This window comes from Oncorhynchus mykiss, chromosome 16 (assembly GCF_057628025.1).
Source record: "Oncorhynchus mykiss isolate SJ-2025 chromosome 16, ASM5762802v1, whole genome shotgun sequence".
In the NCBI taxonomy this organism is placed as follows: Eukaryota; Metazoa; Chordata; class Actinopteri; order Salmoniformes; family Salmonidae; genus Oncorhynchus; species Oncorhynchus mykiss.
The window spans coordinates 9,565,001-9,583,991 of record NC_143037.1 but is presented as its reverse complement, the minus strand read 5'-3'; the positions used below and the strand labels follow the sequence as shown (position 1 = coordinate 9,583,991).

General features: G+C 43.3%; 1 protein-coding gene across 1 annotated transcript in view; it reads left to right on the top strand.

Moving 5' to 3' along the window:
- LOC110492818 (voltage-dependent T-type calcium channel subunit alpha-1G-like) overlaps positions 1-18,991 on the top strand; it is a 230,248-nt gene that overhangs the window by 130,510 nt on the left and 80,747 nt on the right. The window contains 2 exon segments of the mRNA XM_090201677.1: positions 2,907-2,975; positions 13,543-13,727. Coding sequence (XP_090057803.1) covers positions 2,907-2,975; positions 13,543-13,727 — 254 coding nt within the window.

The window sequence follows — 18,991 nt, the reverse complement described above, 5'->3', positions numbered from 1 at the left end:
AAAGGAGAGGACGAGAGAGGAGAAAGGAGAGAACAAGAGAGGAGAAAGGAGAGAACAAGAGAGGAGAAAGGAGAGGACGAGAGATGAAAGGAGAGGACGAGAGAGGAAGGAGGGGACGAGAGAGGAAAGGACAGGAGAGGACGAGAGAGGAGAAAGCAAGGAGAGGACGAGAGAGGAAGGAGAGGACGAGAGCAGAAAGGAGAGGATGAGAGAGGAAAGGAGAGGACAAGAGCGGAAGGAGGGGAGGAGAGATGAAGTAGAGGACGAGAGAGGAAAGGAGAGGACGAGAGAGGAAGGAAAGGACGAGAGAGGAAGGAGAGGACGAGAGAGGAAAGGAGAGGGCGAGAGAGGAAGGAGGGGACGAGAGAGGAAAGGACAGGAGAGGACGAGAGAGGAGAAAGCAAGGAGAGGACGAGAGAGGAAGGAGAGGACGAGAGCAGAAAGGAGAGGATGAGAGAGGAAGGAGGGGACGAGAGAGGAAAGGACAGGAGAGGACGAGAGAGGAAAGGAGAGGACAAGAGCGGAAGGAGGGGAGGAGAGATGAAGTAGAGGACGAGAGAGGAAAGGAGAGGACGAGAGAGGAAGGAAAGGACGAGAGAGGAAGGAGAGGACGAGAGAGGAAAGGAGAGGACGAGAGAGGAAGGAGGGGACGAGAGAGGAAAGGACAGGAGAGGACGAGAGAGGAGAAAGCAAGGACGGGACGAGAGAGGAATGAGAGGACGAGAGCAGAAAGGAGAGGATGAGAGAGGAAAGGAGAGGACAAGAGCGGAAGGAGGGGAGGAGAGATGAAGTAGAGGACGAGAGAGGAAAGGAGAGGACGAGAGAGGAAGGAAAGGACGAGAGAGGAAGGAGAGGACGAGAGAGGAAAGGAGAGGGCGAGAGAGGATGGAAAGGACGAGAGAGGAAGGAAAGGATGAGACAGGAAGGAAAGAGGAAAGGAGAGGACAAGAGAGGAAGGAGAGGACGAGAGAGGATGAGAGAGGAGAACGAAGGAGAGGACGAGAGAGGAAAGGAGAGGACAGGAGAAGAAAGGAGTGGATGAGAGAGGAAGGCGAGGATGAGAGAGGAAACGAGAGAACGAGAGGAAGGAGAGGACGAGAGAGTAAAGGAGAGGACAAGAGAGGAAGGAGTGGATGAGAGAGGAAGGCGAGGATGAGAGAGGAAAGAGAGGACGAGAGGAAGGAGTGGATGAGAGAGGAAGATGAGGATGAGAGAGGAAAGAGAGGACGAGATGAAGGAGTGGACGAGAGAGGAAGATGAGAGAGGAAAGAGAGGACGAGAGGAAGGAGTGGATGAGAGAGGAAGATGAGGATGAGAGAGGAAAGAGAGGACGAGAGGAAGGAGTGGATGAGAGAGGAAGATGAGGATGAGAGAGGAAGGAGTGGATCAGAGAGGAAGGAGTGGATGAGAGAGGAAGATGAGGATGAGAGAGGAAAGAGAGGACGAGAGGAAGGAGTGGAGGAGAGAGGAAGGTGAGGATGAGAGAGGAAGGTGAGGATGAGAGAGGAAGGAGAGGATGAGAGAGGAAAGGACATGAGATCTAAATTAACCGTATACGGAAGTCATTTGGCGACAGGCAACAAGCTTCAGTAGAAGATGGAGGGATGAGACATACTAGATGAGTTGAGGGATAGAGATGTTTTACTCTGTGTCTGTCACTGTCTTACTGAATCTCCTCTCCTTCTATTTCTACTTCACTCTCACTCACTGTCAGAATATATATAGCAAAGTTAATCCTAAACTACTTTAGAGGCAACTCAGGCGTATATTTTTAGTCTCTCTCTCCCTCCCTTTTTTTTCTCTCTCTCTCTCTCTCTCTCTCTCTCTCTCTCTCTCTCTCTCTCTCTGCCCACTCTCTCTGTCTCTCTTTCAATTCAATTCAATTCACTTAAATTCAAGGGGCTTTATTGGCATGGGAAACGTGTTAACATTGCCAAAGCAAGTGAGGTAGATAATATACAAAAGTGAAATAAATAATAAAAATTAACATTAAACATTACACATACAGAAGTTTCAAAACAAGAAAGACATTACAAATGTAATATTATGTATACATACAGGGTTGTAACAATGTACAAATGGTTAAAGTACACAAGGGAAAATAAATAAACATAAATATGGGTTGTATTTACAATGGTGTTTGTTCTTCACTGGTTGCCCTTTTCTTGTGGCAACAGGTCACACATCTTGCTGCTGTGATGGCACACTGTGGAATTTCACCCAGTAGATATGGGAGTTTATCAAAATTGGGTCTGTTTTCGAATTTTTGTGGAACTGTTAAATCTGAGGGAAATATGTCTCTCTAATATGGTCATACATTGGGCAGGAGGTTAGGAAGAGCAGCTCAGTTTCCACCTCATTTTGTGGGCCGTGTGCACATAGCCTGTCTTCTCTTGAGAGCCAGGTCCGCCTACGGCGGCCTTTCTCAATTGCAAGGCTATGCTCACTGAGTCTGAACATAGTCTAAGCTTTCCTCAAGTTTGGGTCAGTCACAGTGGTCAGGTATTCTGCCACCGTGTATTCTCTGTTTAGGGCCAAATAGCATTCTAGTTTGATCTGTTTTTTTTTGTAAATTCTTTCCAATGTGTCAAGTAATTTTCTTTTTGTTTTCTCATGATCTGGTTGGGTCTAATTGTGTCTGTCTGTCTCCGCTCTCTCTGTCTTTCTCTGTCTTTCGGTCTCCCTCTCTCTGTCTTTCTCTTATTTTCTTTCTTTTTTCTCTCTCGCTCTATCTCTCTCTCTGTCTCTCTTGCTCTGTCTCTCTCGCTCTCTCTCTCTCTCTCTGTCTCTCTTGCTCTGTCTCTCTCTGTCTCTCTTGCTCTGTCTCTCTCGCTCTGTCTCGCTCTCTCTCTATGTCTCCCTCTCTCTGTCTTTGTTTCTCTCTTTGTCTCTCTCTCTCTCTGCAGGAGCGCATCTTCCTCACGTTATCCAACTACATATTCACAGCGATCTTTGTGGCAGAGATGACAGTAAAGGTAAGGATGGACTTAGGGGACCCTATTTATTTATTTATTTCACCTTTATTTAACTTCTTATGGGCAGGTGGGACGGTAGCGGCCCAACTGGCCAACATCCGGTGAAATTGCAGAGCGCGAAATTCAAACTACAGTATTATAAATATTTAACTTTCATAAAATCACAAGTGTAATACATCAAAATAAAGCTTAACTTCTTATTAATCCAGCCGCTGTGTCAGATTTAAAAAAGGCTTCACAGCGACAGCACACCATGCGATTATCTGAGGAGAGCGCCCCGCATACAAACACATGAAAATAATTTTTCAACCAGGCAGGTGCCACGAAAGTCAGAAATAGCGACATAATAAATGCCTTACCATTGATGATCTTCTTCTGTTGGCACTCCAAAAGGTCCCAGATACATCAGAAATGTTCCTTTTTGTTCGATAATGTCCTTCTTTAGATCCATAAAACTCAGTTTAGCTGGCTTGCTTCAGTCAATAATCCACCCATTTTCCCTCCATCAAAATGTATACAAAATGAATCCCAAACGTTACTAATAAACTTTTCCAAACAAGTCAAACAACGTTTATAATCAAACCTTTACGTACCCTAATACGTAAATAAACGATAAAATTCAAGACGGAGAATCGTTATTGTCTTTACCGGAGAAAAATACCAAAGAACGCGCTCTCTTCCAAGCGCTTGGAAACATTACAGCCAAAATGGGAGCCACCTACAAAAACTAAAATTTCTGGCAAATTTTTCCAAAAACCAGCATAAATCTCTTTCAAAAGATTGTTGACATCTAGTGGAAGCCCTAGGAACTGCAATCTGGGAGGATGTTGCCTTATAATAAAAGTGACAGCCATTGAAAACAGTTGAAGGCTGAATTCTTTTTTTGGGGGGGATGGTTTGTCCTCGGGGTTCCGCCTGCCATATCAGTTCTGTTATACTCACAGACATCATGTTAACAGTTTTAAAAACTTTAGAGTGTTTTCTATCAACATCTACCAATTATATGCATATCCTAGCTTCAGGCGGTTTACAATGGGCACGCTTTTCATCCAGATGTGAAAATACTGCCCCCTACCCAAGAGAGGTTAACCAGGTAGACTAGTTGAGAACAAGTTCTGAATTGCAACTCTGACCTGGACAAGAATAAAGCAAAGCAGTTCGACACATACAACAACACAGAGTTACACATTGAATAAACAAACATACAATCAATAATACAGTAGAAAAATCTATATACAGTGTGTGCAAATGAGGTAGGATAAGAGAGGTAAGGCAATAAATAGGCCATGGTAGCGAAGTAATTACAATATAGCAATTACACTGGAATGTGCAGAAGATGAATGTCCAAGTAGACGTACTGGGTGCAAAGAAGCAAGATAAATAAATAAATATAGTATGGTGATGAGGTAGATTGGATGGACTACATACAGATGAGGTATGTACTGGTGCAGTGATCTGTGAGCTGCTCTGACAGTTGGTGCTTTAAGCTAGTGAGGGAGGTAAGAGTCTCCAGCTTCAGTGATTTTTGCAGTTCGTTCCAGTCATTGGCAGCAGAGAACTGGAAGGAGAGGCGGCCAAAGGAAGAATTGGCTTTGGGGGTGACCAGTGAGATACACCTACTGGAGCGTGTGCTATACCCTACCAAGCGGTAAACCCGTAAACACGCAATGTCCTACCCAGAGAAGGGTAGTCTTCCTGGGCTAGACTCATCACTGTACCTCAGGGCTCTAGTTAAGGCCTTCATCCTTCTGGTCTGATCCACATAGCCAGATTAAAGCTCTACTCCCTCTAGGTGATATTAGGACATGTTGGGTAGGAGTTGCCCACAGGCAAAGATCTAGAAAAATCTTACCATAATCCTAACCTTTACAATCAGAGTGAAACAATACCAAACAGTTTTGTAATCCTACTCTTATAATGACTGCTTATAAACCAATATCCATCAGTGGATTCTGTGTACAATCTGCCCTCTGGTTTATCAATCTGTACTCAGGCTTATCAATCTGCCCTCAGGGTTATCAATCTGCAATCAGGCTTATCTATCTGCCCTCAGGCTAATCAATCTGCCCTCAGGCTAATCAATCTGCCCTCAGGCTTATCAATCTGCCCCCAGGCCTATCAATCTGCCCCAGGCCTATCAATCTGTCCTCAGGCTTATCAATCTGCCCCCAGGCCTATCAATCTGCCCCCAGGCCTATCAATCTGCCCTCAGGCTTATCAATCTGCCCCCAGGCCTATCAATCTGCCCTCAGGCGTATCAATCTGCCCTCAGGCCTATCAATCTGCCCTCAGGCTTAGCAATCTGCCCTCAGGCCTATCAATCTGCTCCCAGGCCTATCAATCTGCCCCCAGGCCTATCAATCTGCCCTCAGGCCTATCAATCTGCCCCCAGGCCTATCAATCTGCCCTCAGGCCTATCAATCTGCCCTCAGGCCTATCAATCTGCCCTGAGGCCTATCAATCTGCCCTGAGGCCTATCAATCTGCCCTCAGGCTTATCAATCTGCCCCCAGGCCTATCAATCTGCCCTGAGGCCTATCAATCTGCCCTCAGGCTTATCAATCTGCCCTGATGCCTATCAATCTGCCCTGAGGCCTATCAATCTGCCCTCAGGCTTATCAATCTGCCCTCAGGCCTATCAATCTGCCCTCAGGCCTATCAATCTGACCTGAGGCCTATCAATCTGCCATCAGGCCTATCAATCTGCCCCCAGGCTTATCAATCTGCCCTCAGGCCTATCAATCTGCCCTCATGCTTATTTGAATAAATAGAAAGAAAGAGAGAAGGGGGGAGAGAGTGAAGGTAGAGAGAGAAGATGGGAAGAGAAGGGGAGAGAGAGAGCGAGAAGGGGGGGGGGGAGAAGGGGAGAGATGAGAAAATAGAGCTTAACAAATACTTTAAGTACCTGAAGTACATAAAATACCTTAGTAGTATTTAGTTTAGATGACAGAAATACCTTCAAGGTCAAACAAAGCCAATTTTATCTGAATATCAAATAATTTCTGGGTAACAATTAACTACCGAAACTAACTGAACAAAAATAGTTTCTTAGCAAAGAGGCGTTTCTTTAAAAATAATTTTGCCAAGACTAGTCTGTGAGTTGTCTGGAAAACTAGTCTGGAAAACTGAAAATGTGCTGTTATTGGCAGAGAGGTTTGGAACTCTGTGTCTTATTGGTCTATTAACTAATTTACTGCATGGTGATGTCACCAGGAAGGCCAAAACTCCATCCCACCAAAACAGGCTGAAATTTCAGGTGGTCTTTTCAAACAACTCTTACACTAAAAGGGCATTGTCATCATTTTCACAATTTCACAGTAATATTCCAACCTCATAGTGTGGAAATATATACACTGCATGTGGACACTGCAAAAGTATGTGGACACCTGCTTGTCGAACATCTCATTCCAAAATCACGAGCATGAATATGGAGTAGGTCCCCCCTTTGCTGCACCTTTCTGGGAAGATGTTGGAACGTTGCTGCGTGGACTTGCTTCCATTCAGCCACAATACCATTAATGAGGTTGGGCACTGATGTTGGGCGATTAGACCTGGCTCGCAGTCTGTGTTCCAATTCATCCCAAAGGTGTTCGATGGGTTTGAGGTCAGGGCTCTGTGCAGGCCAGTCAAGTTCCACTGCACCGATCTCGACAAACTATTTATGTATGGACCTCGCTTTGTGCACGTGGGCATTGTCATGCTGAAACAGGAAAGGCCCTTCCCCAAACTGTTGCCACCAATTTGGAAGCACAGAATCGTCTAGAATGTAATTGTATGCTGTAGTTTTCAGATTTTGGAGCCTAGCCCTAACCATGAAAAACAGCCCCATACCATTTTTCCTCCTCCACCAAACTTTACAGCGGGCACTAGGGGCCTTTCTTTGGTTAAATGTCTTGGGTGTAAAAATAAGGAGCCTTTTGGACCTATATTCATCACTCCAGAGGAAGCGTTTCCACTGCTCCAGAGTCCCATGGCGGCGAGCTTTACACCACTCCAGCCGACGCTTGGCCTTGCGCGTGGTGATCTTAGGCTTGTGTGCCGCTGCTCAGTCATGGAAAACCATTTCATAAAGTTCCTGACGAATGGTTATTGTGCTGACATTGCTTCCAGAGGCAGTTTGGAGCTCAGTAGTGAGTGTTGCAATCGAGGACAGGCAATATTTATGTGCTACGTGCTTCAGCACTCAGCGGTTGCATTCTGTGAGCTTGTGTGGTCTACCACTTTGCGGCTGAGCCGTTGTTGTTCCTAGACTTTTCCACTTCACAATAACAGCACTAAGGGTGTAACCGAGGAATCTCTAGCAGGGCAGACATTTGACTAACGGACTTGTTGGAACAGTGGCCTCCTATGACAATGCCATGTTGAAAGTCACTGAGCTCTTCAGTAAAGGCCATTCTCCTGCCAATGTTTGTCTATGGAGATTACATGGCAGTGTGCTCAATTTTATACACCTGTCAGCAATGGGTGTGGTTGAAATAGCCGAATCCACTATTTTTGAAGGGGTGTATAACACTGGAAAATCATGTTTTTGAAGGCACTGGGCCCACCTCCAAATGATTGATCTTCAGCTCTACTGTTTTACAGATACAAAGCCTTTAGATACAAAGCCTTTAGATACAAAGCCTTTAGATACAAAGCCTTTAGATACAAAGCCTTTAGATACAAAGCCTTTAGATACAAAGCCTTTAGATACAAAGTCTTTAAGAAAACAGACTTCCCGTGTGATACCTGAGTAAGTCTCACACACACACAGAGACACACACACACACACACACACTCTTGAATGGGAGCGATCCACGGGAGAACGACTACCCCTTCTCATTACAAGCTCGGAAGTTCAAGGCTGACCACGGTATTGTTAACAGAAAACAGAATCCCCAATTGTAGGTAAATATCAGTCTTCATGGTCAATTTTCATGTGAAAACATGTTTCAAAGACAATCATGATACCAATAATTGCTTCTAATTCACCAGATGTATGTCCTTGAACCAAATATGTTTTTATCACATTAGGATACTTTATTTCCTAATGGCAGCCTGCAGTACCCCGGTTGGCCTTCGACTTGAGTTAGCCAATGAGAGCTGGCAGCACTGAGCTAGCCTGCAGAGTCACTTCCTGAAGTAGCTCAAACTGTGCATATTATGTCTCCATGAGACACCATCTTAAGCTTCAACTTCACTTGGTGTCAATGCACTATTGACTCTTTACATAGGAATTAATGGCACTCAATACAAAAGCAAGGACATTTGAATAATGGCTAGACATACTTTAAAATGTGTGTGTGTGTGTGTGTGTGTGTGTGTGTGTGTGTGTGTGTGTGTGTGTGTGTGTGTGTGTGTGTGTGTGTGTGTGTGTGTGTGTGTGTGTGTGAGAGAGAGAGAGAGACTGCGTGTGTGTGTGTGTGTGTGTGTGTGTGTGTGTGTGTGTGAGCTCAACGGTCTGTGATGACGAGAGAGATGAATGAATGTTTGTGTGTGTGTGTGTGTGTGTGTGTGTGTGTGTGTGTGTGTGTGTGTGTGTGTGTGTGTGTGTGTGTGTGTCTGTGTGTCTGTTTGTCTGTGTGTGTGTGTTATCTCTAATGACTGTATATATGAATGGACAAAGCTATCACTGACCGTTGAGCTTACAGACACACACACATACCCATCTTTTAATAATATGTCTAGCCAATATTCAAATGTCCTGGCTTTTGAATTGAGTCTCATGGCTTGTGGCAGGGGTGAGGAGGGGTGAGGGCAAGAGAAAGTTCACAGGTGTCACTCACTAAGACCTCTATCTCTATTCTGGGACCCAATGCAACACCAGGGCTCACCCACACAGACGCACACACACACAACACACATACACGCACATACACACATGCTCGCGCACACAGACAAAGACACAGACACACACATACAAATTTAGGGCAGACCAAGGCAACATTTAAATCATGCTCAAGAATAATGGGGCTCGGGAGAGGTTCATTAACGTCGCGCTCAGTCAGACATTTGGGCGGAACTCACATAGGAACCAAAGCCTTTGTAACCTCGACACATCTTTGTTTGTCAGGGGGTTGATCATTCTCTAAGTAAGACACTGCCTGATTATATATAGATTCATGCCTTTACACTCGGGTGAGGCGCAACATCGTATGCAAATTACCCATCCGGCTGCCTAGTTGAGATGCAGTTTGTCTCTGTGTGTCATTGTTGTGTCTCAGTCAGTTGTGTAGATTGAAATACGGAAGAACATTTTACAATAACAAAAGTTTGTCTTACAGTAGCAGTAAAAAGTTTGGACACACCTACTCATTCCAGGGTTTAAAAAAAGGTTTACTATGCAAATGTGTAAGGGTGGCTACTGTTAAAGAATCTCAAATATAAAATGTATTTTGCTGACGACATGATTCCATATGTGTTATTTCATAGTTTTGATGTCTTCACTATTACTCTACAATGTAGAAAATAGTAATAAAAAAATTAAAAACTTGAATGAGTAGGTCTGTTCAAACTTTTGACTGGTGCTGTATGTGTTTATTAGCTATGGCAAAAGCAGCAGCTACTCTTCCTGGGGTCCAGCTACTCTTCCTGGGGTCCAGCTACTCTTCCTGGGGTCCACAAAAAAACACAAAACATTAAAATAGGACAAGTAACAAAACACTGATCGACAAAGTCACACACATTTGAAATATGAAATACAAACAACAACTCAAAAATCATACTTGCGTGTGTTTGTGCGTGTCTCCTCACAGTCCTCCCGTTCCATGAGACGTTGTTTAATCCATTTTATAAAGGACATTTTGCTGTAAGCTTAAGTAATTCTATTTGGAAGGGTGTTCCATGCGATCTTGGCTCTGTATAACATTGTGCTTTGCCGTGAATTGTTTGGGGACTTGGGATCTGTGAAAAGACCCCTGGTGGTATGTCTTTTCTTTATGGGTGTCTGAGCTGAATGTTATTTGATTATGCAGACAATCTGGAATTTTCATCACTGTAATATTTCTCATAAAAACTAGAAGATTCAGTTAATCTCTCATCAACCCTCGTCCAGGAAAAGCTGACAAGATGTTAGTTCTGTGCGTGCAGTTTAAGGGAAAGGTGTGCTGCTCTGTTTTGAGTCCGGTGCAGCATTGCTTGGTCTTTCTGCGCTGCACCTGACTATATTACCGGACAGTAATCAAGATGGGACAAGACCAGAGCCTGAACAAATAGTACAGTTGATTTCAGTGTCAAAAACACAGAACATATTTTTTTTATAACAGACATACCCCTCTCCATCTTCATAACAAGTTTGTCAATATGACTTGACCATGATAAGTGACCATCCCAATGTTACTCCTGGGAGTTCAACTTCTTCAATTTGTTCAATGGTCACACCCTTTATGTACAACTCCAGTTGAGGTTTATGTCTTAGAGAATGTTTTGAACCAAATACAACTCTTTAAGTTTAAGTTGTATTTAAGACCAGTTTACTATTAATCACCATTTCTGATACTGACTGTAACTCCTTATTTAGACTTTCAGTGAGCTCACTGGCTTTGGGTGCTGACATGTACACACTGGAGAGTGTGGAATCATTTGCATACATAATCATTATTGCTTTGTGTAACACCAGTGGCAAATCATTTGTAAAGATAGAGAAGAAAACAGTCCCAAGGCAACTGCCCTGAGGTACACCGCACTGTACATAGCTGTTGTTAGAGAAGCTTCCATTTAAGAACACGCTCTGGATTCTATTGGATAAATAACTCTCCAACCATGTGATGGCAGGTGATGCAAAACCATAGCAAGTGAGTTTCTTCAATAACAATTCATGAGTAATAACATCAAAGACTGCACTGACATCTAATAATACAGCTCCAACTGTCATCGTTTTATTTTTTATTTTTTTACTAATCATATGTCATCTGCATCAGTGGAGTACAAGTTGATTGCCCTTCACTACACAGAGTACAGAAAACATGACGTAGACTGACCAGGTGAAACCAGGTGAAAGCTATGAACCTTTATTGATGTCACTTGTTAAATCTACTTCTATCAGTGTAGATGAAGGGTAGGAGACAGGTGAACCTTTTAGTGCAGTGGGCTAAATCAGGGTCACACAGAGTGTTTCTTGGTAGTCTTAAACAAATCTATTGTGACAAAAAAAGTATACACCTCACACACATTGTTACAGGCTTAGAAAAGAGAATACACCTGTACCATGTCAGATATACATTTGAAATCTATTCTAATTTGAGTTTGCATCCCAATATTACACTTTATATACATCACAGAAGACTGAAATATAACAAAACCATTTGATATAGAAACACCAGATTTTGGCGGCTTTTTTGAAGTAAAGTTTATTAATTATGAAATTATATATATTTTTAATGACATTCCACCCATGAGGCCAGTAGGTCATTTGACTGAAGGAAACGGCTAAACAAAATATTTTTAAAGATGAGACAATTGACACATGGATTGTGTGTGTTTGCCATTCAGAGGGTGAATGGGAGACAAAATATTTAAGTGCCTTTTAAAGGGGTATGGTAAGACGTGCCAGGCGCACCGGTTTTAGTGCTTTAAATACTGCAACGCTACTGGGTTTATGACGCTCAACAGTTTCCCGTGTGTATTAAGAATGGTCCATCAAAGGACATCCAGCCAACTTGACATAACTGTGGAACGCATTGGAGTCAACATGGATCAGCATCCCTGTGGAAAGCTTTCGACACCTTGTAGAGTCCATGCACCAAGAAATTGAGGCTGTTTGTAGGAAAAAATGGGGACAACTCAATATTAGGAAGGTGTTCTTAACGTTTTGTACACTTAGTATATATACAGTACCAGTCAAAAGTTTGGAAACACCCACTCATTCAAGAGTTTGTCGACTCTATTATTGTAGAATAATAGGGAAGACATCAAAACTATAAAACTATAAAATAACACATATGGAATCATGTAGTAACCAAAAGGTGTTAAACAAATCAAAATGTATTAGAGAATCTTCAAAGTAGCCACCCTTTTGCCTTGATGACAGCTTTGCACAATCTTGGCATTCTAAACCAGCTTCATGAGGTATTTAAATTAACAGGTGTGTATTGTTAAGAGTTAATTTGTGGAATTTCTTTCCTTAATGCATTTGAGCCAAATCAGTTGTGTTGTGACAAGGTATTGTTGGCATTCCCATGCTTTGCCCATTCCCATGCTTTGCCCATTCCCATGCTTTGCCTATTCCCATGCTTTGCCCATTCCCATGCTTTGCCCATTCCCATGCTTTGCCCATTCCCATGCTTTGCCCATTCCCATGCTTTGCCCATTCCCATTCTTTGCCCATTCCCATGCTTTGCCCATTCCCATGCTTCGCCCCTGACCTGTACACAACAGCAAAAGAGAAGCGTTGAAGGGAAAAGAAACACCTGGTGACCCGATCGTTTGTGTCCTTTCCCCTGGCCATCCAGATCAGGGGAGCATGGTCTGTGACCAGGGTGAAGTGGGTGCCCAACAGGTACAGTGGGGCAAAAAAAGTATTTAGAAAATCACATTGTAGGATTTTTTATTTATTTATTTGCAAATTATGGTGGAAAATAAGTATTATTTCCATATGTGTTATTTCATAGTTAATTATTCCAAAATGTAGAAAATAAATCTTGGGGGAAAAAATGGCATCCTATCTGAATAGACAGTTGCACAGTGATAAACATATTCTGTTAATATAGAAAGTATGTTATAAAAGGCCCCAAATTTTCCACACCCTGCTTAAAACATTTCCGCGCGTGTAAATCCTAAAAACACATATTCTCAACTGTACGCTACGCAAATGTGATTATAGATGCATGCAATGTGTATAAATAAATAAAACAGTTTGCAGGCTGTATTCAAAACTGTCAAAGAAACCTGGCAAGCTTGATAGCTAGCAGCTAGTCTACCTACCGTGCCAAGTAACATCTCTCCAGACTTTAGGGTTTGGCAGTATCCCAGGACAGATAGCAGTGGTTCCAGCAACTGAGGCTAACTGCTTCGCGGCTAAACAGGTAGGCTAGTAGACAAACGTTTCTTCAACTAAAAAAGTTTTTGAAAACAACAAAACGAGCTCAGCATATTTTTTGTTATTTATTTACCCAGGGAAAAACACATTGAGACCTAGGTCTCATTTCCATATGTGCCCTGGGAACAATACAGAAAATACAATTATACACAATGTAAAACACAAAATTAAAAAGCAAATATTATATACACAATAAACAATCAAACAAAACAGACACATTTATCAATATAAAAACACCTTTCTCCTAAACTGACCCAGAGACAACAAATGAAAGTCACTTGGAGATGATTCCACAGGACAGGGGTCTGGTAGGAAGAGACCGAACTCTGTGGATACACGTGGAGTGTCCAGCGTTAACCAACCCTGTGATCTAGTGTTGTAATTCCAGTTTCTATATTTGGTCAGTGATGTTAAGTAAATTGGTTCTGATGACCTCATTTACTCATTTGCTTTCACTGTATGTGTTTGTATTGTTGTCTTTATTGTTTACCTGTTTGTATGTGAATGGAAGTGTAGACTATATGGCTCTATATCTGTCTGTGGTTATTCTCAGGTGGCTGCGCTGGGATGGTTGTTTGGTGATAAGGCCTACCTGAGGAGTAGCTGGAACCTTCTAGACGGGTTGCTGGTGATGATCTCAGCCATAGACATCCTTGTCTCATTGGTGTCCAACAGCAGCCCCAAGATACTGGGTATGCTCCGGGTGCTGCGCCTGCTGCGGACACTCAGGCCACTACGGTGAGTTGTATATACACACACACATGCTTGAGCACACACACGCTGGCACACACACACGCGCGCACATGACCAACGCACGGATGCACACAAACACACTCAAACACACACATATCTACCAGACTTACAGTGTGACTTTCCCCACTTCCAGTGTACTGTACCAACGTCACATATCTCCCACTAGGGAGGCCTGGAACAGCTGAAGCTACTTACAGCAGTGTGTGAATGGTAGTGTGTGGTTTTTAACCGTGGATTAAGGGAACTCACTTTAAAATGGGGAAAACTTTTTCTTGACTTTCTCTATCGGTGTCTTCTTTCTCTGAGAATGGTTCATGAGGTGCAGAAGAGCAGTGTGTGTGTTGGGCATGTTGGTGTGTGTGTGCATGATTGTGCACATGTGCGTGTGTGTGAGTTTGTGTGAAAGGGAAGACTCAACAATGTTTCTGATAGGTACAATTTTTCCCTCAGATGTCTCTATGATATATGGCCTGTCTGTGTGTTTGTTGTCATGCGGCTCAGTGTGAGCGCGTGTGTTTGTTCTTCCCTTGCCTCTTGCCTCTCCTCTCGTGAAGCTCTACCGACCTGCACTCAAATATTTATTAGCATCTCTGGAAAGCACAAAAATCTAATAGGAATTTTTCCTGCCCGATTTACCCACAAAACGCTGTGGGATAACCACTTCAATCTCCTACCTGACCCCTCTCAAATATGACCCCTGACCTCTAGTGAAATGGAATCTACTATTCCTGTCTTCAGACTAGGATTGCTTTTATCGTGTGTGTGTGTGTGTGTGTGTGTGTGTGTGTGTGTGTGTGTGTGTGTGTGTGTGTGTGTGTGTGTGTGTGTGTTTGTCCCCAGCAATAAAAAAAACCATCAGATGAACATAAACCAAAGGCCAAGTCATTTTCTTTGATATAGTTTGTACAGCTGATGTGGGTTCATGTACTGTCTAGGGGGCTTAAGTACTGTCTATGGGGTTTATGTACTGTCTAGGGGGCTTAAGTACTGTCTATGGGGTTTATGTACTGTCTATGGGGTTTATGTACTGTTTATGCGGTTTATGTACTGTGTATGGGGTTTATGTACTGTCTATGGGGTTTATGTACTGTCTATGGGGTTTATGTACTGTCTATGGGGTTTATGTACTGTCTATGGGGTTTATGTACTGTTTATGGGGTTTATGTACTGTCTATGGGGTTTATGTACTGTTTATGGGGTTTATGTACTGTCTATGGGGTTTATGTACTGTCTATGGGGTTTATGTACTGTCTAGGGGGCTTAAGTACTGTCTATGGGGTTTATGTACTGTGTATGGGGTTTATGTACTGTCTAGAGGGCTTAAGTACTGTCTATGGGGTTTATGTACTGTCTATGGGGTTGATGTCTGTCTATGGGGTTTATGTACTGTCTATGGGGTTTAGGTACTGTCTATGGGGTTGATGTACTGTCTATGGGGTTTATGTACTGTCTATGGGGTTTAGGTACTGTCTATGGGGTTGATGTACTGTCTATGGGGTTTATGTACTGTCTATGGGGTTTAGGTACTGTCTATGGGGTTGATGTACTGTCTATGGGGTTTATGTACTGTCTATGGGGTTTATGTACTGCCTATGGGGTTTATTTACTGTCTAGGGGGGTTATGTACTGTCTATGGGGTTTATGTACATTCTATGGGGTTGATGTACTTTCTATGGGGTTGATGTCTGTCTATAGGGTTTATGTACTGTCTATGGGGTTTGTGTACTGAAAGAAAGAGAGAGACATCAAGGGAAGAGGAGAACACTAACAAAAGGGTTCCTCAAGGGTTTGGGAAGGCTAATGGTTCTATATGGAGCCATAATGACTCAAATAACCTTTTGAGCTCTTCAATGGTTCTTTATAGTTCACAAAAGGGTTATTTGCTCTTTTAGTAATAATTGCAATGTAGGGGAGGTTTGCTCTCAGCTCTGTTTGTGCAGCTGTGACTGAGAGCCTCATTCCAGTTTATTTAATCTGTTGTGTCATGCTATTACATGTTATATATAACTATGCCTGGTGAAGATGTCTTGTGAAAGATATGGCCTTGTGTCATTTAAGAAGTGTTGTCTAAATCAGTCAGTGGTTCTCATTTCCCTCCTCAGGAACCCCCAGCTGTTCCAGAGGTAGTTCACTGGATTCAACTTGTCAATTAACACAATAATAACACCTATTGAATATTTTTTTTAAAAGCATATTATATGGCTAATCAGAAAAATATATTATATGGCTAATCAGAAAAATAAACCATGTATGGGTCTTCAAAAGGATCTGCAAAGAACCAGATTAACTTTATAGAACCACCTTCTTCATAAAGGGGTCTTTATTCCATTTAGAACCTCATGACCATGGTTCTAAAAAAGTGATATGAACAGTAGCACCAAAAAGGGTTCTGCTGTGGTTAATAGCCAAATGACCCTTATAGATACAAAAAAACGAAACAAAAATGGTGTGAACAGGGGATAGATAAAGAGAGGGGGAGAGAAATGCTGAGCTGGTGTTCTCTCCTCCCACCTACAAACACTACAGATTATCGCTCTGATCAGGAAATAATACATTCATCATTTATCCTTTCAGGGTATTAATTAGCTTTCAAACCCTGATACTCAGACCAAAGAAGAAGAGAGGAGAGAAGTGAGTAGAAGAGGGGAGGGGAGGGGAGAGGAGAGGAGAGGAGAGGAGAGGAGAGGAGAGGAGAGGAGAGGAGAGGAGAGGAGAGGAGAGGAGAAGAGAAGAGAAGAGAAGAGAAGAGAAGAGAAGAGAAGAGAAGAGAAGAGAAGAGAAGAGAAGAGAAGAGAAGAGAAGAGAAGAGAAGAGAAGAGAAGAGAAGAGAAGAGAAGAGGAGAGGAGAGGAGAGGAGAGGAGAGGAGAGGAGAGGAGAGGAGAGGAGAGGAGAGGAGAGAGGAGAGGAGCATGAAAATGCCACAATATCAGTATGCTGGTCTGGGAGTCTGCGCTGTACTGAAGGCCGTCTCAGAGAAAGTTCAGTTAGTTTGACAGGAAAGTAAACTTCTGATCAAGCAAAGCTCTGAAAACGAGGGCTTACTGTATACAGCACTGCACTGTATATGTGAAAACCCTAGAGATACTCATAACATGGATTCTGAAAAGAGCTTGTGTGGCAGGAATCTCATAGGACTAAATTAAAATAATGGAGAATATCAAAGCTTTACACAGCACTGTGGCATTAATAATAGCTAAAAAGCAGATCAATGTTTTATCACATTAAAAATATAGCACACAACATGACCCCTCACCCTGTAGATGATGTAATTGTCTGGAGGGTTCAATCCTTGGCACACCAGAGAATTGGACAAAATAATACTTGTGTGATTTATTTGTGTGTTTTCCAGTTTGTCAGTTCAGAGGCTTTAGTTTCAGGACAGGAAAAGAGAAGAGAGGGTGAATTAAACATGAGTCTGTCTGTGTTTTCCCCTGAAGCACTGGGGTGTGTATGGTTCACACACACACACACGCACACACGCACACACACACACACACACACACACACACCTCTCTGTCAGATATACCTCTCTGTCTGTTGTGACATTACAGGCAGAGGAAGAGTTTCTGTTCATCTAACTCTGTTCATCTAACTCCTCACAGAGTTTATCTGCTCAGTCTCATGTCTTCATTTCATACATTCATCAAACTTGTATGTGTGAACTTGTTCTCAACTAGCCTACCTGGTTAAATAAAGGTGAAATATACAGTATATATAGATTTTAAAACTCCTTTCTGCTCAGTTCAGCTCAGTTCAACTCAGTTCTGCTCAGTTCAACTCAGTTCAACTCAGTTCAGCTCATTTCAGCTTAGTTCAGCTCATTTCAGCTCAGTTCTAACACCCTGCATAGGCTAAAGGTGGTATGGAATAGTCCCCGCGATATGCAACTGTTCAGGGAAGTCAGGAACCAATACACGCAGTCAGTCAGGAAAGCAAAGGCTAGCTTCAAGCAGAAATTCACATCCTGTAGCTCGAACTCCAAAAAGTTTTGGGACACTGTCAAGTCCATGGAGAACAAGAGCACCTCCTCCCAGCTGCACTGAGGCTAGGTAACAAGGTCACCACTGATAAATCCATGATAATCGAAAATGTCAATAAGCATTTCTCAACAGCTGGCCATGTCTTCCTCCTGGCTACTCCAACCCCGGCCAACAGCTCCCCCCCCCCCCCCCCGCAGCTACTCGCCCAAGCCTCCCCAGCTTCTCCTTCACCCATATCCAGATAGCAGATGTTCTGAAAGAGCTGCAAAACCTGGACCCGTACAAATCAGCTGGGCTAGACAATCTGGATCCTCTCTTTCTAAAACTATCCGCCGCCATTGTTGCATCCCCTATTACCAGCCTGTTCAAACTCTCTTTCGTATCGTCCGAGATCCCCAAAGAAAGGGGGTGACACCCTAGACCCAAACTGTTACAGACCTATGTCCATCCTGCCCTGCCTATCTAAAGTCTTCGAAAGCCAAGTTAATAAACAGATCACTGACCATTTCGAATCCCACCGTTCCTTCTCCACTGTGCAATCCAGTTTCCGAGCCGGTCACGGGTGCACCTCAGCCACGCTCAAAGTACTAAACGATATCATCACCGCCATCGATAAAAGACAGTACTGTGCAGCCGTCTTCATCGACCTGGCCAAGGCTTTCGACTCTGTCAATCACAGTATTCTTATCGGCAGACTCAATAGCCTTGGTTTTTCTAATGACTGCCTCTCCTGGTTCACCAACTACTTTGCAGACAGAGTTCAGTGTGTCAAATCGGAGGGCATGTTGTCCGGACCTCTGGCGGTCTCTATGGGGGTACCACAGGGTTCAATTCTCGGACCGACTCTTTTCTCTGTATATATCGATGATGACGCTCTTGCTGCGGGCGATTCCCTGATCCACCTCTACGCATACAGCACTATTCTGTATACTTCTGGCCCTTCCTTGGACACTGTGCTAACTAACCTCCAAACGAGCTTCAATGCCATACAACACTCCTTCCGTGGCCTCCAACTGCTCGCTACAGTCCCTGCTTTGAATCCAGGCTATATCACAGCGGTATGAGGCCCTGCATCTCAGTGCAAGAGGTGTCACTACAGTCCCTGGTTCAAATCCAGGCTGTTTCACAGCAGTCTAAGGCACTGCATCTCAGTGCAAAATCCTGGTTCAAATACAGGCTGTATTACAGCAGTCTAAGGCACTGCATCTCAGTGCAAGAGGTGTCACTAGAGTCTCTGGTTCGAATCCAGGCTGTATCACACCCGGGTG